This window comes from Oryza sativa, chromosome 3 (assembly GCF_034140825.1).
Source record: "Oryza sativa Japonica Group chromosome 3, ASM3414082v1".
NCBI lineage: Eukaryota > Viridiplantae > Streptophyta > Magnoliopsida > Poales > Poaceae > Oryza > Oryza sativa.
This window is the reverse complement of record NC_089037.1, coordinates 3,747,526-3,768,803: the sequence shown is the minus strand read 5'-3', so window position 1 is coordinate 3,768,803 and position 21,278 is coordinate 3,747,526. Positions and strand designations below refer to the sequence as shown.

The 21,278-nt window shown below is 42.0% G+C and overlaps 4 protein-coding genes and 1 long non-coding RNA gene across 5 annotated transcripts; 4 read left to right on the top strand and 1 right to left on the bottom strand.

Annotated features, from left to right (window-relative positions):
• Nucleotides 1-626, top strand: LOC4331769 (uncharacterized). Its single transcript, XM_015774410.3, has one exon. It carries the CDS (start codon nucleotides 85-87, stop codon nucleotides 442-444), a length of 360 nt encoding a protein of 119 aa, XP_015629896.1. The 5' UTR covers nucleotides 1-84; the 3' UTR covers nucleotides 445-626.
• A 6,946-nt stretch (nucleotides 627-7,572) lies between these two features.
• Nucleotides 7,573-10,213, top strand: LOC4331768 (uncharacterized). Its single transcript, XM_015772816.3, has 3 exons — nucleotides 7,573-7,754; nucleotides 7,876-8,178; nucleotides 9,921-10,213. Exons 1-3 carry the CDS (start codon nucleotides 7,737-7,739, stop codon nucleotides 9,966-9,968), a joined length of 369 nt encoding a protein of 122 aa, XP_015628302.1. The 5' UTR covers nucleotides 7,573-7,736; the 3' UTR covers nucleotides 9,969-10,213.
• A 1,846-nt stretch (nucleotides 10,214-12,059) lies between these two features.
• LOC4331767 (uncharacterized) lies at nucleotides 12,060-13,660 on the top strand. The gene is made up of 4 exons (XM_015776309.3): nucleotides 12,060-12,442; nucleotides 12,657-12,695; nucleotides 13,082-13,166; nucleotides 13,269-13,660. The coding sequence occupies exons 1-4, from the start codon at nucleotides 12,086-12,088 to the stop codon at nucleotides 13,349-13,351; spliced, it is 564 nt and encodes a 187-aa protein (XP_015631795.1). The 5' UTR covers nucleotides 12,060-12,085; the 3' UTR covers nucleotides 13,352-13,660.
• A 44-nt stretch (nucleotides 13,661-13,704) lies between these two features.
• Nucleotides 13,705-17,417, top strand: LOC136355617 (uncharacterized). The gene is made up of 4 exons (XR_010739948.1): nucleotides 13,705-13,845; nucleotides 14,322-14,394; nucleotides 14,710-14,815; nucleotides 16,141-17,417. It is a non-coding gene; the product is annotated as an uncharacterized lncRNA (long non-coding RNA).
• LOC4331765 (cyclic dof factor 1) lies at nucleotides 16,554-19,278 on the bottom strand. Its single transcript, XM_015776308.3, has 2 exons — nucleotides 18,975-19,278; nucleotides 16,554-18,029 (listed from the first exon to the last, which is right to left on the bottom strand). Exons 1-2 carry the CDS (start codon nucleotides 19,089-19,091, stop codon nucleotides 16,824-16,826), a joined length of 1,323 nt encoding a protein of 440 aa, XP_015631794.1. The 5' UTR covers nucleotides 19,092-19,278; the 3' UTR covers nucleotides 16,554-16,823.
• Between the last annotated feature and the right edge of the window lie 2,000 nt (nucleotides 19,279-21,278).

The following is a 21,278-nucleotide window of genomic DNA, read 5'->3' as shown; positions in this document are numbered from 1 at the left end:
ACTCTTCCTTCCACAGTCCCATCCCCGCGACGCCGCCATTAGAGCCGCAAGAAAAGCTCATCAAGAGAGGAGAGTTCGTTCGAGATGGCCGGCTGCTGCGTGTTCCTCCGGTGGCCGTCGGCCTCGCCGTCCCGCATCGGCTACCGCTCCCTCGACGACGGCGACGACGGCCCGTCTCCGGCGGCGGTGACGACGACGGTCGTCGTCGGGAAGGAGCGGCGGGTGTTCTCCGTCGACCAGCTGGTGCTCGACACCTACCCGTTCCGGCTGCTGCTGGAGACGGCGGTGAGGAAGGAGGAGAGCAAGGCGGCGCTCTTCGTCGACGTCGACGCCATCCTCTTCGAGCACATACTCTGGCTCGCCGGCCACCACGACCGCTCCTCCTCCTCCCTCCTCCACCTCGACCTCAAGGAGATCATCGACTTCTACTCCCAGGACGCCTGATTCTTGATGATGATGATTCTGTTCATCAGATTCTTTTTTGATCACTTCTTTGTTTTCTTCTCCTTTTTGTTATTACCCCCTTAATTAATCATGTGCATATATAATGATGATTATATCTTCTTTACAAAGACGATATTGGCAATGGAAATAGCGAATTATAAAGCATTCGTAGTTTGATTGAATTGCTGTCCGGTTCTTTGGTTGTTTCTTGGTTACGCCATTTTTTTTTCTGAAGAAGATTACCAGTTCTCTGAAGATGTCATGGTTTCTCCTTTTCTCACTATGCGTGTGTGCATTCACGTCGCTGTTACAGGCCAAACGAAGCTGGCATGATACAATTACCAATCAGTTTAAGAAATTGTTGTGGTCGTTTTCGCTAAATTCGGCTGCGAACACGTCAATTCCTAGTTAGCTCAAAACGCGCTGTTAAGATATGCTACCGTCTGATTTTTTTTTAATCGAGAACCGGTTGTGTTTCTGAACATGACGTCCAACAACTCGAATACATGTTGACCATTTCGTTGGCATGATTTCTCGTTGAGCTAATTGTTAACTACCAGACGAAAAACTGCATACTACATCCCAGCACGACAGGGTACTCCCTATGCAAGAACTGCACACACACGTTTCCTGCCATTTCAACTGTTTATTCATCAAACTAGACATGTTTTTTCATCGAACTTCAAGATTCGAACAGATGCTAGTATGTCAGAGAAACCCTGTTTTATTTTATTTTGTTTGCTTATCTTCAGCTGTCCATCATTTGTTTTGTCCCGCATGTTCACAAATGATTGCAAGATCATATTCCTTTGCCAATCATCATCCATCTCTGATATCTGGATGTATCATTGTTTCCTGAAGGTATGAATATGATTTCACAATATAGCACTTGTCCAGGCGGCCACCAGAATTAGGCCCAACTGAACTGCCTGTGGTAGTTTAGGCCCCAATAACAACTTGGATGTTTCTATTAAAAAAAGCAAAGATATAATATTTGTCTATGTTGTACTGCAATATAAAAAAAATGCGAATATTAGGGAATGACCTAATATCAAATAATTAGAAAGGGTGAGGCTTTGAACCCAAGTCGTCTAGCCCACCATCTTATGAAGCTAGCCGAAAAACCCATGTGCGTTTTCTCGCTGTACTGCAATATAAATAGTTGATATATCACCACATTGACCCTGATAAGCCTGCTTGCAATATAGGAGTGTTTTCTCTCCAAGCATTGAGAATGAACAAGAAGCATTCCTCTTGCATAGGAGCCAACCTGAAAACAAGGTATCATGTACAGTGAGACTGGTGATGTACACATGGATGCTTGGAAGTTGGAACAAGTAAAAATGCTATGCTTCAACGATTGCAGACTGATGGTGCAATACACATCATCAGTTTACAAAATTAGCATTACTCTAGATAAACACATCCAGTACTGACGACAACCACACCTGACCATGATGTGCGTAAATTTACCAGCATTCGCACGCCTATCTATCTTCCATTCATGCCCGCTTTAACATCTTCAGCAGTGTCAACGCTACAGTGCCACATACCCTTCTGGATTGATGATGGCTTCGTAGTTCAGGAGCCCTTCCGAGCAGTCCAATGTTGTACTCCCTCCGATTCAAAATGTTTGACACCATTTACTTTTTAGTACGTGTTCGACCATTCGTTTTATTCAAAAAATTTAAGTAATTATTTATTCTTTTCATATCATTTGATTCATTGTTAAATATACTTTTGACGGAGCGTGGGGCTCCTCACCGGGAGACCGCGCAGGCCCCCCTTTGCCGGTTCGGCCGGGGGAGCTAAGTGAGGTTCTTCGCCCTCGATCTGAGGAACGTCAGCGAGAGAGGAAGTGCACAAGACACGGGCGACGTAGACAGGTTCGGGCCGCTGAGAAGCGTAACACCCTACTCCTGTGTTCTGGTGGATCTGTGCGTGAAGGAATACAGAGCGCCCCGGAGAGGGAGAGAGAGTTCAGGCTCTAGAACCCATTCCCCAAAGTCCCAACCCTCCTTCCTCTTTTTTTCTTCCTCTTTCTTTTCTCCCTCTTTCTTTTTTTCTCTCCTAGGCCTGGGCCTCCTTTTTATCTGGTCAGGGGTCACCACATGGGCCTCTAGCTGTCTAAGAAGGGAAACATGCTTTTTACAATGAGGGCTAGTCTACAGCCGGAAGTGACCTCTGACAAGCAGAGTACACGCCTCCTGCCCCGCTCGCCTGCTTTCCCGGTGGACGTCCATTTCAACCTTCATTTAATGGCCAGCGACTTCCTTGCCATACTTGCGCTGAAGCCTGGAATGGATCTGACCGGGACTGACATACCAACTCCAGGAGTTAGCACGCCGGCTCCGGCTAGGGACGAGAGCCAGGAAGCTCTCATCATTCCGACGGGACGGGGCGAGGCGTGTGACAGGCCGCCTGTTGCCACCTAACCCGCGATCTGACCGGTCTGTGATCGGTCACACACCGCGACCGGTCACGGACCGGATAAGCGTGCGCTGCGCCGCATTAAATGCGGCGTGGTGCGCTCGTCCAATCCTGCTATAAATGCGGTTATGTGAGCCACGCTGTGCTCACCTAACCCACACGCGTGGCGCCAAAACCACAGGGGGTCGGGGCGCCCCAGCCCTCGGGGCCGAAACGGGGGCGCCCCAGCCCTCGGGGCCGAAACGGGAGCGGTCCGACCCCTCGGGGAGACAGAGGGAGGGGTGGCCACGTCATCCTCGGGCCCGACCCCCCCCCCCCCGAGGGGGTCTGGCCATGTGGGTGACCGCGGCTACCCAAGCCTCTAGTCACGATACCCCCGGTCCCATGTCACCGACAACTTTCATATACACATATTGTTTTACATATTTCATAATTTTTTTTGAATAAGACGAACTGTCAAACATATGTTAAAAAGTCAACGGTGTCAAACATTTTGAAACAGAGGGAGTAGTTCTAAAATGGATATGATCTCCCATCATTGGTCCTGAGGGAAGCTAAGAAGCAGTGGAGGAATGCATGGATCACACTTAACTGTAGTTGATCCAACTCTGTCTTTACTATCATCCCCATGGTGAACATCAGTTTCCAATGCCACCGGAATTACAATGTGAGACCAACTGCATGTCCTTCTTGGATGCATAACAATCAGTACATTAAGAGCTGTAGAATACAAAAGACGCAAGAAGTTATTTATTTTAACACCTAAAAACAGCCTATGACATCAGTATTTGTTTATAGCTCACTGATTTTTTTTTGGTGAAATGTTTATAGCGCGGCCGGAGTAGCGGCAGTTCACCTGTGCCTTCTGCCGCGGGCTCGTCGGCGTACAGCGTACTCCAGCGGACGGCGGGGCGGCGGGAGTGTGGCCGCGGGAAGGAAGACGGGACTTGGAGGAAAGTGAAAGTGATCCGGTTCGATCGGACGTTTCCAGCCCTCAATGGGCTGGGCTGGACCTGGGCTTTAAAAAGCATTTTAATATCTATAAAAGTATATTTTCCATTTCAAGTTTTACAACTACTCACCGTCAGTTAAACAAACCGGTGCCAAATATCACACATCATATCCAGATTCGTGGTCCTACTAAGAGTAGGTGTCACATTCGATATTATGTTTGTTTACTTTAGAATGGACATCTAATATTTGATTAGAGTATTACTCTATGTCTAAAAAAAAAATCTAAAACTGTATGTGACGTATTCTAGCCCAATGAATTTGAATAGGGGCCAGTTTGGTTCATGGCCTATATTTGGCTTACCAATTTATGGGACACATAAACAGTAGGAACACAAATTTGGTTTGGATCCAAATATCGGCCGGCCTGAAGAGAAAGAATCGGTAACGTCATTGATGGGAGCCGAAGTGCGGGCTTGAAATTTGAACTCCTACGCAGGCTTTGGCAGTGGCACATCGGCCATATGTATTCCACGCTGCACACAAAAGTTGGCACCAAACCAAACCTGGTTTAGCCAAAAATTGGCAAGGTTAGTTTTGGCCCTTAACCAAACACAATTTGGCCTTGTCAAATATTGGCCATGCTAAATTGTACCTTTGGCCAAATATTGGTAAGGTCCGTTTTGGCCTCAAACCAAACTTGCCCTATATGTATGACTAAATTCGTAGTACTGTAATAGGATGTGTCACATCTAGTATAAGTTTTTTTTATGGGATGGGAGAAGCAGTAGCAAAAAATCGAACTTTTACGCACAAAACGGTGACAGGCAGAAATAGAATATCATCTAATCTTCTATTAGAGTATAATGGTTGATTTCAGAAGGGATTTTAGAGTAGTGGCACCTGACTTTCGGCGAGCAATGCAGCAAGCCAGCAATGAAGCTATCGCTGTTTTAGGCAAAGGAGCATGGCTGCCGATCGCCATCGCCATAAACTATTTTTACGAGGAGAAATCATCTAAAGAACGAGAGGACGTGGCACCGGGGCTTGCTGCTGTCGATTTGGTGACCTTCCTTATCCTCAATCATAACTTGGATGTTTTCATTAAAGAAATCAAAGATGCTATATTTATCTCTACTAGGGATGAAACTGGTTCGGATAGTTTTCGTCCGTCCGGACCATTTTTTGGATTTAGATAGTTTCGGTCGGAATTATCCGGAAATTCTTGGATTCTGAAACGAATTTGGATATTTTTTTCTCGGAAACGAAAACGAATATAGTAAGGGTATTATCCATCGGAATCGAAAAACGGTCAAAAATTATCCGGAATTTTTTTCGGATATCCACAGACATTGAGCAAATTTTAGAAAAAACACGTATATATACATAACTTTTTCATACGGAATCAGATGAAGACAAATTTTATATTCAACATTGTAGAGCTCGATGAGATCTACAACTTTATTATTGACTATTTTATTATTTGAGGTCATTTAAGGGTCTAAATATTTATTATAATATACCATATTAATTTTTACAAAATCTCAGATCTACCATTCAAACGATATCTGATGGAGATGTGTTCCATATTAAAATTGTAGGGCTCAACGAGATCTACCACTTTGTAGTTTATAACATTTGTATTTGAAAGAATTTAAAGTATAATACAAACATTACAAGTTTCGAAGATGTGAAGTAAAATAAATAATATCTCCAATTTATACAATGGTAAGTAAGTTATACATCTAGTAAAAGGTCTTGGGAATAGAAAATGATAATCATATTTGTATATGGCTCTCTTAGAGGAACAATCATGAAAATCGATTTTCACATACGGTTGTGGGACCGTCTACAAAATTGACGATATAAATGTTGGAGATGTTGAAATAAAATAATAAGCGATATCTCTTCCTTAATCAAGAAACTCAATTTGAGAGGTTTTTATATACCGGTAAATATTCGTTACCGTATTCGTTCCGTCTCGTATTCGCTCCGTATCTGTATTCGATAATATTCGATTTCATTTACGTATCCGAGTTTTCGATTACGATTCCGATTCCGAAAAAAAATATGAAAACGAATATGATAAAGCTAGTTTCCGTCCGTTTCTGATCCGTTTTTATCCCTAGTCTCTACTATACTGCAATATAAATTATCGATACATTACCAAGAGATACACTCGATAATGAGTGTGTCCCGTGTTCAATAACAACAAACTCACAATTTATTCTTAAAAAATAGTTGGAGGGAGTCAAAATCTCACTTTTTTTAATATTACCGCATTGACCTGAAAGGTCCGCTTGCAATCCCATTTAAGTTATCTCCCAACAATCACAATGAACATGAAATATTAATTCCTCTTGCATAGGAGCCAACCCTAATTTACCGTATGCTTGAAAGTTAGTCTCTCTAATGAATCACACGAGTGGGGATATTATGCAGCTAGAGAACCGAACTTGTATAATCATTCTATATGTTTTTCTTACTCCAGAGCAACTCTTAGCACACCAAAATGCCTCAGAGCTTCACTATGATCTCCCATCATAGTTCCCCACGTTTATAGAAGCTCGCCCCTCTTATGATAGTAAAAATGGAAAAAAAAGAAAGATCAATAAGAAATAATGAGAAGAGACACCAATGTACTTACATGTAAATAAGAAATGAGAGATAAGCATCATAAGTATATGATATAGTGAGAAGTTATACTTTTTAGTTGATGCCAACCATAGTAGTTTGTTGAAGATGAACACTTTTGAGGGCTGCAAAAGTGCTCCTCAATAATGAGCAAAAAGATTCCTAACAACCAAAGGGAAATCTTTCTGCAATATTTTTCATGTAGTACTAACTTGTAGCGGTACGTGTCATTATGGAAGTAAAAACACCCAATATACATTTCTGAAAACGACAGTGTTCTCTAAGCATATTCAGTTCCCAACAAACAATGGCTGACAACCTTTACAACCGAATTCATCACCAATATTTGTGAGAAGAAGTGTCAGGACTCAGGACAAATGCTCGAATCAAGGCCATCTCTGTTGCATGATTGCTGAAGAATATTGCTTACATGCATATCCAGCATTTTCAGATGATGGAAATCTTTCCAATCAGAACATATACACTCATTACGTTTGCTGTTGACAGGCTATCAAGATGATAAATACCAGCCATTACACTTTTGGTAATTCGCTTCGCAGTGCTCTCTTCTCCTAGAATTGACACAGGAAAAAACCAAGAATCTGTCTGAAACCTGCACATGAATCTGAAAGGGAGAATGCATTAGGAAACCGATGTGGACATGAGCATTTCTTTCTTTTGCAAGCTGCAAAGCTTGTGAGTTGGGCAAGAAAAAGACGCATTCGCTGGCGCCCCCAATTAGCAAGGAGTTAGAGCTGCGATCCACTGAATTTTCGCAGCGTAATGCCGTGTGATGTGAAGAGAGAAGAAGCTGTGGGTAGGTCACGGGCCCACCTGACAAGTGGGCCCATCCTAGTATCCCCAGCTTCACTGTTCACACACATCAATGCATCACCAGCTGTAGCCTTCGGGCCTTCGGGGACGCGTGGTGTACGAAGAGCAGTAATGCAGCTTCTAATCTCAGCTGTTAAGCTGAGTGATTAACTCTTAAGCAATCACTTAGTAGTACTGTTAGCTCATGACCAGCTGGTGAGCTGCGCAAACATCAATTTTTTTTTCTTCTCCTCATTCTTCGTCAACATATAAGTACAGCTCTATCGCTTTCTTCTCTCCAGTCGCCACACATTCTTCGCTACCACCTCCAAGACAAGTTGAGCACTGCTCAGCTTGGCAGCTTGCCATCCAGGAGGAAGAAGATATTCTAGAGATAATCTAGAGAGATCAGTTGCGTTTTGCGAGGCTGCGTGAGAGAGATCATCATTATCCAGCAAACCACCATGGAGAACATCAAGGGGGTAAGAAACTGCCAAGAACGGCTTCCATCTCAATTCCCTGAAACGAACCCTTCTTCTCTTCTCGTTCCTGCTGTTTCTTGTCTGAATCTTTCGCTGCGTTCTTGCGCGCGTGTGTGAGCAGGGGCATGGCGCGGCGGCGGCGGGCGGCCGGAACGGGTGGATGACGGTGCCGGCGTTCGGGGACTGGGACATGAAGAACGGCGCGCTGCCGGACTACTCCATGGATTTCTCCAAGATCCGCGAGATGCGGAAGCAGAACAAGAAGGAGCTCTCCCGCACCAGCCTCGGCGGCGACGACGACCTCCTCGCCCAGCAGAAGCAGCAGCAGCCGCAGCCGCAGCAGAAGCCCGCCAAGGCCAACCTCGGCCGGCCGGCCGACGACCACCGCCACCGGCAACTCCATGGCCGCCACGGCTCGCCGACGGTAAGGCTCATTCGCCCTGATAGCCTACCCGGTTTTGATTTGATTCTCTTTTTTTTATTATTCTTGGAATTAAGTCACGACTTTACTGTCATGTCATCTAACGGTCAATGAGGATTTACATGATCTCATTAAAACCCATTTCATTTCTGGATCGTAAAAATGCTTTGTCTTTCGATTTGTGCGGTCTTTAGCTGAATCATGGAGTGCAAAGATTTGATCTTTCTTTTGTTTGATACGACCAGTACAAGATTGGCTTTAACTGATAGTAGTACAAGTCAAATTGTTAAAAGGAAAGGGGATAAATAAAAAAATAACAAGTGGACAAATCCAGTTCTTGAAATGTAGTACTACTAGCATTGTGGCATGTAAAAACAAAGCACAAGCAGAGCACTTTCAGAGGGCAGCACCACTGTAGAAGCTTCATTTCCTAACACTGAAACAGATTTCGAAGATAATACTGTAAATAATTTTGCATGTTTCTTAATCCCTACGCTAGAGAACAGCAACCGCGTGAGGCTTTGTCGGTCAAACTCTTATTCCAAGGCATGGATCATGAATTGTTTTTACCGTGGACGGTGGAGAGCGTTTGAATGTGCAGACTGCATTACTGCAGTACAGTAGATTAGTAGTACTGCTGTCCTGGAGCTGTAGAATCAACATGCAAATATTAATGTCTAGACATTTTTTTCCCTGGAGTAACAAGAGAAGGCTAGGACAGGATCCGAGGAGAGGAGAAGGTTACAAGCTGATGCAGCCATTCTGTAACTGCATTTGCCTGGTTATTTTACCTAGGCAGCTCTAGCTTGTTCTTGTAAGATGTCAACAGGGAGAAGAATGACAGACGATAGAAAATTTGAGAAGCTATTGGACATATAGTTTAGAAAATACCATGTTTTAACGTCTCCTGAATTACTAGAATTAATCACGGGTAAGCAGTTAGCTGATCAACTAATACATATATTTAAACAATTTAGAGGTGGTGACCTATAACCTTGTACTGGATCAGCATGCACAGTGGAGTCAGTTCAACAGCTATAGGTGGGTTGGCGAATAGGAGTATATATGAAGTCATATCACCGGCCATTCCAGCTTTATGCATATACATATATAGTGCACTGCTTCGATCAAATGATTGGCAAGGACAAATACTCATATTTTGTAAATCAAATGCATGATATCCTCATATCTGTTTGCCTTTTAAAGGCTGTAAGCCTGTACTGATATGCATTATGCATAGTCCAGAGTACAACCAATTAATATATTAAGCATCTTGGTGGCCGAAAGATGATTAGAAGGAACTAATAATGATTTGAATCGGTTGATAGATAAGCAACTCTTAACACGTAATAAAAAGATGCAAAGTACCCACGGGAACACTTGGATTTAGTGACTAACAACTAAGTAAAGTCTGCCACAGGTTGGTGGTGTCTTAGAAAAAATATGTATTTGATTATGCTATTGCTTGCGGAACTGGAGAAATTAATTGTCAATAAGTGTATTTAATAAAGTATCACAGTTCTTTCCATGAGACAATTTGACATGTAAAATTCTGAGTTGCAATTCAATTCTTCTACATACTCTGAGATGCAGGTACTTTCAAAGCATCATTTTTTTGGAAATAAAACTTAGCATCAAGTATGAACTTATGCGCAAAAACTAATTCCGCAGATATCTGCATTCTTCTGTGTAACATTAACTGATTTTAGTGGCCTCTGAGTTTCTGACTGGAACTTCTGATGCAGGGAAGGAGGACGTTTCTGAGCTACTTCCAGTGCTGTATTAAGGCCTGAAGAAGGACTGTCAACTACTGCTATTGGCTGTACTGTTGTGTCACAGTGCAAACTACTCAGCTTATTTTTAGATTAGGCTTCTTGGGCTTTGTCAAGCCTAGCAAGATGTGTAATATATTCGTCGTGATGCTTAATCTTTTGGTCATTCAGAGAACAAAACTATTTATGAGTGGCACAGATTGCTTGCGAATTGAGGTGCAAAGCTGTAATATATTGAAGGATAAATGGCATCTTGTGTTTTTGTACGGTTGCAGAGGCATGATTGATTTGGATTTGTTTCTGCTATCACGAGGAAAGATATAATGCCTTTTTTTGGGGCGAGGAAGAAAGATGATATAATGTTTACTCATCACGTTTCTTTGTAACATCTGGAGATAACACTGCAAAATCTGTCATTTATGTGGTTCTTTGGTTGATTTTTCTTTCTTTCTTTTTGAGTTTGGACAATTTGACAGAACTGTCTGACCTAATTATTAGGAAGATAGTTCACTACACATTGTCTTCAGGCTTCAGTGCCTACAGGAAGATAATTTGCTTTACATCATCTTCAGCTCTCTGTGAGTTTCTTGTCCAAAGAAAATCTGCTCATATGTTAGTCACGGGTACAATGATTGTTTGGGAAACATCAAAGCCTGGGCTGTCGAATGCTTCAGTTAGCAGAAGAGTAGGCATGATTAGGCAATACTGACGAGAAAGCTATATAGCCTTCAGGCAGAACATTCTGCTTGAATTTAGTGTGTGTTTAAGCACAGAGGACAGCAGTCAAAGAACTGTTGTTAACTAGAGATGCCCAAAATAGATCATCTTTCTTGTTCAACAGATTCCATTTAATCACTAGAATGTACAGAGTAACAGAGAAAATGAGATGAAGGGCTTGTTTGGTTTAGTGCCCTACTAAAACATTAGTAGTGTCAAAATCTAGACATATTTTGGCACTACAATAATTTGGTAGGGCAGAGTTCTAACTTCTAAGTAATATGTTTGGATTAATACCAATTGGAATTGAAAGATCAAGAACGGCTATAGGGGGGGTGAATATAGCAATTCAAATCTTGCCCCCGAAAATACTCATCAAGCCGGATTTCTCAAAATCCTTACTAGAACCGCGGTTATTAGAGAAGCCGGATCTAGAAAAGAAGAGAGAAGGAATTCCCGAAACTATAAGAGAAAGAGAAAAGGAATTCCCGAAACTAGAAGAGAGGTGAGGAGGAGATAGCAAAACTCATCATCGCAAAGTTCAAATTGCAAGCGGAATTTAAATGAACAAGGCAAAAACGAAATCCTTCAAATCATTTCATTCATAGGTGATGCAAAATAACCGCTCAACTAGGAGCAAACATACACCTTCAGAGGAACATTAACACAAACTTAAAATCTCTCGGACAAACACACTCCAAACTAATCCTAATACAAAAGCCTCTCGGGCAAACACACTCCAAACTCACACTGAAACTCTCTCACCGAGCATCTCAAAAGAATTACAAAAGGAGCAACCTCCACCCTTGCATCCATCTGGACTCCGATCACCTGCACACACATGAACCAAACAACCGTTGTCTTGGCACAGCTGTCGCAACCTGACCAATGTTAGTTCACGCACACATTTCCTACACTTCCGGTACTTGTCAATTTCCCATCACAAAGAACTAAAACCACCCATGGTTTCACATGAATCCAAATTTTATGTTATGATGCAGAAAATTCTAGAATTATACTACCAAATTAAATATGGGCATTACCATTCATTTGGTTTCGAACCAAACCATCATATTTACTATTCAAACTACCAAAAAATTAACATGGCATATATTGGCATCAATCCAAAGTGGCCCGAAAACAAAGAAAAATCGCCATCAACTCACATGATCTTCGATTGCCTGTAGCTTCTGAACTGCAACGGGAGAGCTCCTCGAAGAACGCGGCGAAGCTCACTTGGTAGATTTGAGATCATTGGCGGCGGCGCCGTCCTGGTCGAGCATGCAACCTGCTCGACGAAATGCCTCCACGGCGATCCTATCCGGTGGGCCCCACCTGTAAGTCTCACATGAAATCCAAATAGGAGAGGGAAAAAAAGAAAAAAGAAAAAAAACCATCGAATCCGAGGAGATAGGGAGATAATGGTGGGGAGGAAGCCGCTGCGCCGGCGGCGGCACGACGCGCCGCCCTCGCCGCCGTTGTTCGGGGCCACGCCTCGGCCGACCTCCCCTCGGTCCTCCTCCGCCTCCGTGGCCGCGGTCGCGGAGGAGCTGGACGGCCTGCTCCTCACGGCGCCGCGGCCGTCGGCGTCGTCGTCGGAGCCGCGGAGCTTCCCCTACGTGGTGAAGCAGCGGTGCTGGGAGAAGGCGGAGCGGGTGGCCGGGCGCGACCCGGAGAGGTGGCGCCGCGACGCGCTCGGCAACGTCGTCTTCCGCAAGCTCGTCGGCTGCCCCGGATGCCTCTGCCACGACTACGACCACATCGTCCCCTACTCCAAGGTCCCAAACCCCAACTCCAACACTGATGAATGAGTTCGTGTAACGCTGCTACTTTCTTACTTTGATGTCTGATGAATTGATGATGTGAAAGCCCCGGGAGATTTCAGTGCTTCATGTTGCATTTTCATTCGCTTAATTGTACTGTTCTTAGTTAGAACTTAGAACATGATTTTATTTGACGCGTTGCATTACTAATCCTTTTTTGAATGGACAGGGTGGGAAGAGCACATTGGAGAACTGCCAGGTTTTGCAGGTACATGCGTCTCTATAGTTCCATACCCTGATCGATCACTCCACTGTACTTGTGCATACACAGAATTGTGCTAAGTTTATTGTTTGTCGGAGTGAGGTAATGGGGAGTGCTACCTGGTTCTAACTAATTGATACAAACAAGCTTCCTATGTAATGCCGATGGCCCACCTGTTTGCACATTTGCGCCTCTCTTCAGTCACAAAGAAGTTACTCATGATTTTCCTGTTACTATTGAGCATTGATGAAATAATGAAATCGTAAATTGTTTACGATGAAACCTTGTCTGTAGTGTGTTATCTTGTTGGAAAACATTGCTAGTAGTATGTGATCCTATGTGAATTGTGATGCACAGCCTTCTCATTTGACACGGTCGGTTCTTTCCCACAGGCTACTGTAAACCGGTCTAAAGGGAACAAAACAGAGTTATCCAAATCTGAGCTCATACAGAAGAGTGCCTATTGTAGGGTCTCAGGTGAGTAGTATGGCTACCTTGAGTTTTCCACCTTTACTGAAGCTATCATTGATCATAAAATTAATCACCCAACTTTCTAAGTAACTTGTTTGATATCTGCAGGACGTGATATGGATCTTCTTGAACTCTCTGCATATGGGAATGTTAGGCGAGGGCCAGATTCAGGTGGTTGCAGAATCCAATGAAGACGATGGGTACGTCTGAAGAGTGATGATAATCAGTTTCAAAAGGCTGCCTGCCTACCTCAAATCTGATAGGAAAAATCCCAGCTGATGTTTGTGCCAAATATGTATACTCCCAGCTTTATGGGCATTCATCATCCATTTTCTAAGGATTGACCATCAGGAATGTTATGAATTTTGTCATCTTAGCATACTTAACGGATCCTGATTTAAGGCATATTTTATTTTGTATTACATACCATAGTTCCAAGTGCGGTCAGTGTAAACATGTGTCGACGCATTTGTTTTAAATGTGACATCACATTCGTGCCATCTCTTCCCACTTCTGCATATATATACTGCAAATTTTCCACACAAATTGATTGAGCTAACATTTATATCCACTCATACATGTGTGGATGAGGAGGCATGGGGATATATGATCTTAATTTGCTACACATAAATGATGCAATATCCAGATCTAAGCCATGATGATGCCACCGAAGCGAAAATGATTGGTAAGATCTTGATATTTTATTCTTCTTTGGTACTTTCAGAAATCTTTACATTTTTACTTTTGTTGTTCAACCTTGAAAATTCAAACCTGGTTATGATGTGTCAACAGTATCTTAAATGGAGACCATTGCAATTAATGCCATATTTTTCTACCATTTCAAATACAGTACTGTAGAAAAACCCACAGTATTCTTGTCATTTTCTAAGTGTGAAAAGATCCATGCTTCGTACACTAAGAAAGTCAACAAGTCGCTTCGTATTTTCTCCATATGTTTATGTATTAATGGTAAATTAAATTATTTTTCAGTAGTCATCATTTTTTAATACCCACCATTTTTGTTTTACTGTCCAATAATAACATGCCACATATATTTGACTGTTTAGAAATTAGGTGTAAATCTCACGTGATAAATTTTAGTTTACTTTTAAAAAGAATTATCACATGATCATCCCCATAATCATTAACTGTTAGCTACAGAGTTTTGGGAAGACCAGTGGTAACGGTTTGGGTACTAGCCACCTTTAAACCAGACAAGGTGACTAAGTAATATGTAAGTCACACCTTTTTACAGCTGAATATTGAATTGTTTGATATGTTATTTGAAAACATGGGGAAACCATGAACCACTCGATTTTGTGAACAAAAAAATTCTGTTGTAGTTTTGGGTACTATCATCAAAAGCCTAACCTAGTGGAAATTACTTGGAACTAACTAGAATCTTGTGTAGGTCATCTGATGCCTCCAGATCCACAAGAACTTTACGAATGATTATATACAACCTAATATTATAAGATCGAAACGAGCTCTTTTTTTTTTGGTTCATTCATGGAGAAATATGGAAATTCACTGTCTTCTGTTTGTTCAGTTGCAGGCTTGCAGCCAAACACTCAAGAGGGTTATTGTTTGCTCGGCATACTTTGTTTTCTGTTTTTGAGGATGGCGTGCTCAATGCTCTAATCATGCTCCCGATGGTGGGTAGGCTGAAATCTCACTATCATATTATTTTCCTTTTTGTCTTTTTAAAAATTTCTTATTAAGCTTGACTTCATACATATAATTGTATGCAAAAGCATGCATGATGAGTTTTTAAAATTTAATCTGAACTAGAAAATAGGTTTCTCCTAGTGACCATGTGTCACTTCAGCACTCTAGTGCAACCTTTGCGTTACTTGCCTTTGATGGGAAAGTGCACTCACAAAAGTTTATTATTAAAGCTATTGTCCTTAAGGTTTCTGTTGCCACTGGTGACTGGTGTGTAGACACCAAAAAGGGAACTGCTTATTGGGTTTGACCTTCAAATGTCAAAAGGGGTCATTTCATTTGTTTCATGCCACTGCCGAAAGTCACAAGGGTAGAGATGATACATACCCAATACTTGAAAAATACGATTAATTACTTTCCTGTCACGTTCTATCATATATGAGATATTTCTCGACATGCATAGTTGCATACTTAACATGCCCTCACACCATTAGAAGGCTGCTCAAATAGGAATAAAGGTCAGAGATTAATCATCATAAGTATGCTTAGTCAGAAAATCTTTAATCATATTTTTTCCTTCAAATTTTTATTACGTGTCCCCAAGTTTTCATTTTGTTTCTTTTTTCCCGAGGGAGTTGGTGACAAAAAAAAAGGTGCCCTGGCAATATATAGACTAGAAATAAGGTGCACATTGGAATTTTGATTTAAGGTCAAACATGCTGGCTTAGTAAGTTGGCTGGCCAATGGTGTAGGTGGAAGTTCCGTTCAAAAAACCGTGTAAGTGGAAGTGGCACTACCAGATGTCAATGAGTGAAAGGCAGGTCGAATGGTGGTAATAATGCATGTATTGAAAACGTTTCAAAGCTTAGATGTTTTCTGTAATGCATGTGAGACTTTATTTTAGGAGTATCTACCAGTAATATGTTTCTTGATATGATTGGTAGAGCTTCTCGTCCATTTCCATCCATAATATGTTTATATAAGCAATAATAAATAATGTAAACAAATTTGTATATGTTACAGACACATGTCTAGCTGAACCAATTACTGCATGCTAGCTTTTCCATATTTTGATACTGTTTATTCGAAGTTTAATGTTTTATGGAGAATGGAATTTTTATCATTTTTGTTCTTAATTATTCTATGGTAATTATCACATTTTGCTTAATCAGAAACTATTGTTCTTTTGTCAGAACATAATGTTTCTTTTTCTGATCGCATGCTGAGTACTGAAGTGCACCAATCAGATAATCACATGGAAATTTGCACGGACCTAAAACTTTATTTTTTGTGTTCGTCTTCTCTTATTGGTTAGATTTTTTCTGCGGGACAGTCGGCAGTATGTGTGAAGGAGATAACATATATTCCGCTCTCACATTTAAGGTCAGTGGGACATCCAGTAGTTGTCTATCGCTTTCTTGCTTTCTTTCGTGCCTTCCCTACTTTTTGCATCACTTTCACGATCCAATTATCTCAATTGAAAAGTAGAAAGAAACACAGGAAAAGAGAGAGAGAAACAAAAGGATATATAGATAAAGGGAACAAAGAAAATTTGGATACTGTTTCTGCTGTCTCTGCCAATCCTGATACCGAAAGAAATAGACAAATAGGAAACAAGATGAATATATGCAGAAAAGTATCACATTTCCAGGGCTACAGTGGGACTGGTTTAATACACTGGAATCAGACAGCGACGAATTATTCAGATACTACTGCAAAAGGAAATCCTTTTGATCTAAATATTCAAATCATTATATTATTTATCTACATATTATAAGGGGAACTTGCTCTCCCTATCTTTCTCAAACCCACATAGCTATGTACAAGTTATCTAATACAGCTACTGGGCTTGCTTGTAGCTATGTTAAGTTATACACCCTGACACTCCATCTCCCATACCTACTTTACAATCCTCTAATGTACAAAATTTCAGCTGTATCACGCTATGTCTTTATAGCAGCAGAAGGCAGCATAAAAATTTCCAAGGCGTTGTTCAAGTCAAGATCCCTCTTGGAAGGTCACCGAGCGTGTTAGGGCAGCCGGGTTCCCCTGCATGAATGGCAAGCTGCTGATCGCTGTGTGAGTTGATGCCTTTGCCTCATCCTTTGACTCAAAAACCTTTGCAAGCTTGCATCCTCTGCCATGATCTGCTCCCACCTTGTCACCCTTGATCCCAATAAGCGACCAGATAGAGCTCCTGGCCACCTCGTCGACATCGTCGATCCGAACCGTCTTCGGCACCCACACCTTGCCATTACCCTTGCTATCCAGTTCCTCATCACCATCTCTAGGGTGCTTTCCTAATCTGAAGCAGTTGGTCATTGTGGATACTGGAGAAGCAGCACTTGATGATGAAACCGATTGGGATTGGGACTGCGGTGGCCATGGAGCGTTCCAAGCTCCTGGAACCATGCAGCCCCAGTATGCAGCAACAGCAGCTGCTGCAGCTGGATAGAATGGAATTGCAATGCTTGAAGTGTAATAAGCAGGTGGTGGTGCCACGCCAAATGGCCACATGGCTCCTCCGTTCATGCATGGGTGTTGTGCAACATTTGGAGATCTATCTGCTGAAACTTTCTCCTTTAGGTTCGTTTGGTTCGATTCTTCTGTTTTCGACAATCCTTCAGCACACAAACCGACTGGCATCTCGTCGGTGTTCTTGATACCGGTTGTTGGGATAAACTTATCTTTTAGATGCTTCATTTGTTCTGTGAGGTCTAAGGTGGACAGGTCGGAGCCGAAGCTGAGAACGGTGCCATTAGTCTTCACTGGGGCATAGAGAGGAGGATCACCGGGCAGAGCAGCCCTGACCCTCTGGAGGAAATGGGAAGCGGCCGATACGCTCTTGCTCTTGCGTCGGCCTGCACCCACAGGCACGTTGCGCATGGCACCACCCGCTGTCCAGTACCTCTGGCAGTTCTTGCAGAAGTGGCGCGGCTGGTTGATGTTGTAGTTGTTGTAGTAGCAGAACTTGGTGTCCATGCTGCTACACCGGGGGCACGGCAGGATCTTGTCAGGCTTCTTCAGCTTCTCCTTCTGGTTGGCCGTATCGCCCTGCTGCTGCTGATTCTCTGATGAGTTCTTATCAGCTGAAGAGTCCTCGGTGTCGACGACCTCTGGCTGCGGAGGTGGACTTGTGGAGTCTTGAACGGTGTTCTCTTGAGTTTTCGGTTCAGTCGTGCTGCTGCCACTGTGTTGAAGGTCCTGCAAGCATGTGAAGAAACTTGATGAGTTTTTGGGTGTTAAATTTGCAATTTTGTTCAGTTGGAAACTATAAGCCCACATGGACAGTTTTGTGTTCAGGTTATTGTACCAGGAAGATCTGTGACAGAGTTTGTTCATTGTTTCAGTTTGTTCAGTTGATCTAGTAAAACACTGGAGGATATGATTATGTAACTGATAGCTTGTAAGGCCACATGTTCTGATCTCTAGCTTAGGAAATGAAAATAAAGTTGTGCAATTTGTGTTGGTTAAATCTAGTTACATATGCCTCTAAACTTTTGTAGTACTGTAGGCTAAGAAAAGAAGCAGCTCTGCTTTCATCCAAAAAAGAAAAAAAAAACATGGAAGGCCGAGGAAAAGGCCTAATTGAAACAGTCTGCACAGTCTAGAAACTCATCAAGAAGGTTCCATCTTTCAGATAGCTAATTCCTGTATTATTAACTGATACTATCTAAGGAAAGCATGGAAACGAAGCAAAAACAAGATACTTTTGAAGGATTCTTTCGCTAATGGAAACTAAACACGCCTACTCACATTGATATCCCCAAAAATGAAAAGAAAAATAATAAGAAAGTCAAAGAAACACACCAACCTCAGACTTATAAGGCATGTATGTACACTCAAGATTATACCGTTTTAATTACCAATTAACAATTTAATATACAACCTTATAAGTCACGACCAATATATGGACTCCCGGTTGATCACCATTATCATGTTCAAACCAAAGAAATGGCCAAAATTAATCAATCAATCAAATCACTCCCCATTATCCAAGCAAAACAAACCAATCGAATTATCCCGAACTGACCGCTAATTCCGATCGCCACATCACCAGATCACAACATAGTACTACATCGCTTGAATTCTCAAGCCCTCAAAACGATACTACAAAACACAAAAAGGATCGCCAGAAAACACACCAACCTTATCAACATCGCCGGCGGCGCAGGCGCCGGGCTCTGGCACGGGGATGGTCTTCCCGAACAGCTTGATCAAGCAGTCTCCGCCTCCGCCTCCTCCTCCCACCTTGCACTCCCCCATCTCGACGACTCACCTCACCACTCCGCTCCAAAACGAACAAACTCCGTTTCGGAATTCCCCGCCGCCGCCTGCACTACTCCTCCCGGAGACGACAGGCCAACGCCAACGCCGATGAGCTCATGCGGAGGAGGAGGAGAGGAGAGCGCGAGATTTTTGGTTGGATTTCTTGAAATCTTTTCATTCGCACAAGCGAGGCGATGGGATTGGGGATAGTTTTAAGGAGGGAGGGAGGGGGGTGGAGGTGGTGGGGCCCACGGAGGAGGGTGGAGAGCCACAAGATGGATTTGTGGCCGCAGGGGTGCGGTTTTTTGATTCTCTCCACCATCTCTCCCTCTCAACCCGCCTTACTTGGCAATCAAATCCTTCATTGCTGACATGCACACCTACGATATGCTCCTCCTTTTCTTTTCTTTTCTTTTCTTCCTTTTCTTTTTGTTCTTTCTTTATTTCATTTTTCATTTTTGGATCTGTGAGTAATGAGAAGCAAGTGTATTTTTTTTTTTTGCTGCTGTGTAAAAAACGCTTGGCTGGTAGTCTTTTTGGTCATCGGAGTGTTTGTCTAGCATGATCAGCGATTCGGTTATGGGAATTCCTTTTAGTAGATGATAATATGTCGTGATTGGGCTACAGTGATACGACTGAAACTCAGCTTGTGCCGCAAGTTTAGGGCATATTTGGAGTTCATACTTTAAGATGATCATTCTTTTTTTCCGAGGACCAATTTGGTTTAACATTCTCCTAGGAATAAATTCACTACATACACCTTATCTAGGTATTATATTGGACCACCAGGAAACTGAAGGCTTGCTTCGAATGCAAGAAATTCACATGCTTTTTACAATAATTAATCCAATCCTACAAAATTCCTCTAAAAATTCTCCTTTTTAAAAAAAGAAAACTGCTGCTCTTAAGCTAAGAGAGTTTGAGACTTTAGTGGGGACCTCCCATGTTGTGCTCTACTATTAAAGAAAAAGAGAGAGTTTAGGTTTATTTTTCTTTCCAGGGAAGCTACAGCTATTTTCTTTTCGGCTTGAAGCATGGGAAATTTATAGGCTCTAAAAGAACACTATGGGGGGCATGCTAGTACTCCCTCGGTCCCAAATTAGATATCGTTTTGACTTTTTACTTACAACGTTTAACTATTTATCTTATTTAAAGAATTAGTACAAATATAAAAAAGATAAGTCATACTTAAAATACTTTTAATAATAAAGTAAGTAAAAAAAAGTAATAATTTCATAATATTTTGAATAAGACGAATAGTTAGACGTTACAAACAAAAATTCAAAACGATAGTAGGACGGAGGTTTGCTAAAATTCGTCCATCTTTTATTATGTGGCTCTGAGTGTCTGAAGACGGTGTAGCTCCCTCTCCTCAGGCTGGCAGACAAAGAAAATGACAGTGTTGGACTGTTGGTAATGTCTTTCAGCTTGCAGTGGCATTATCTCAGCTGGTTTCTTTTCATTCTTTGCGTGTATTCAGGCTTTGATTTGTGCCTTCAGGGGAAGGACAATTTGATCGTGATGTGGTTGTCAATATTTGCAACTTGATTGTTATTGTTGCACTGACTATACTGAGTTCTCATTAATCCTAGTTAGGCTAATTATTAGTATCAGACAGAGATTCTTTGTTTCAGGTGAAAGTTTACCTGCTACTGGAGCTATTAATACATCCTAAATGTTCGATGTTAAGTTCAATACTGAAGTATACTTCAGACAAACATGCATGTTGGGATGCATGGACCGTGGAGACTTGTTATCCTGATGTCTATATATGTAGCTCCATCCTGGGATGATTGCACTTTTTAGCTAACGAAAGTCTAGTATGTCTTTTCATGCTAACTGTTCAGTTTAGTAATAAGCTAATTTTCGTGGCTACCGAACATATTCCAGTTATAGCGTACTATTTTCCACTTCAACTGTACAACAAGCTGCCAAACATCTCCTGTGGATGCCAGAGTGGGTGACAGTCTGCTCCAACTCAGCTTTCTGTTAATCTCCAGGTCAGGCTTTATTTATCCTAACTTTATCATTTAAACCCAAGGTATGACTAATTACTGGAAATAATGGGCTAATATTTTCAGGTCAGGCTTTATTTATCCTAACTTTATCATTTAAACCCAAGGTATGACTAATTACAGGAAATAATGGGCTAATATTTATAATCCTTTAAGGGGAAAAAAAGAT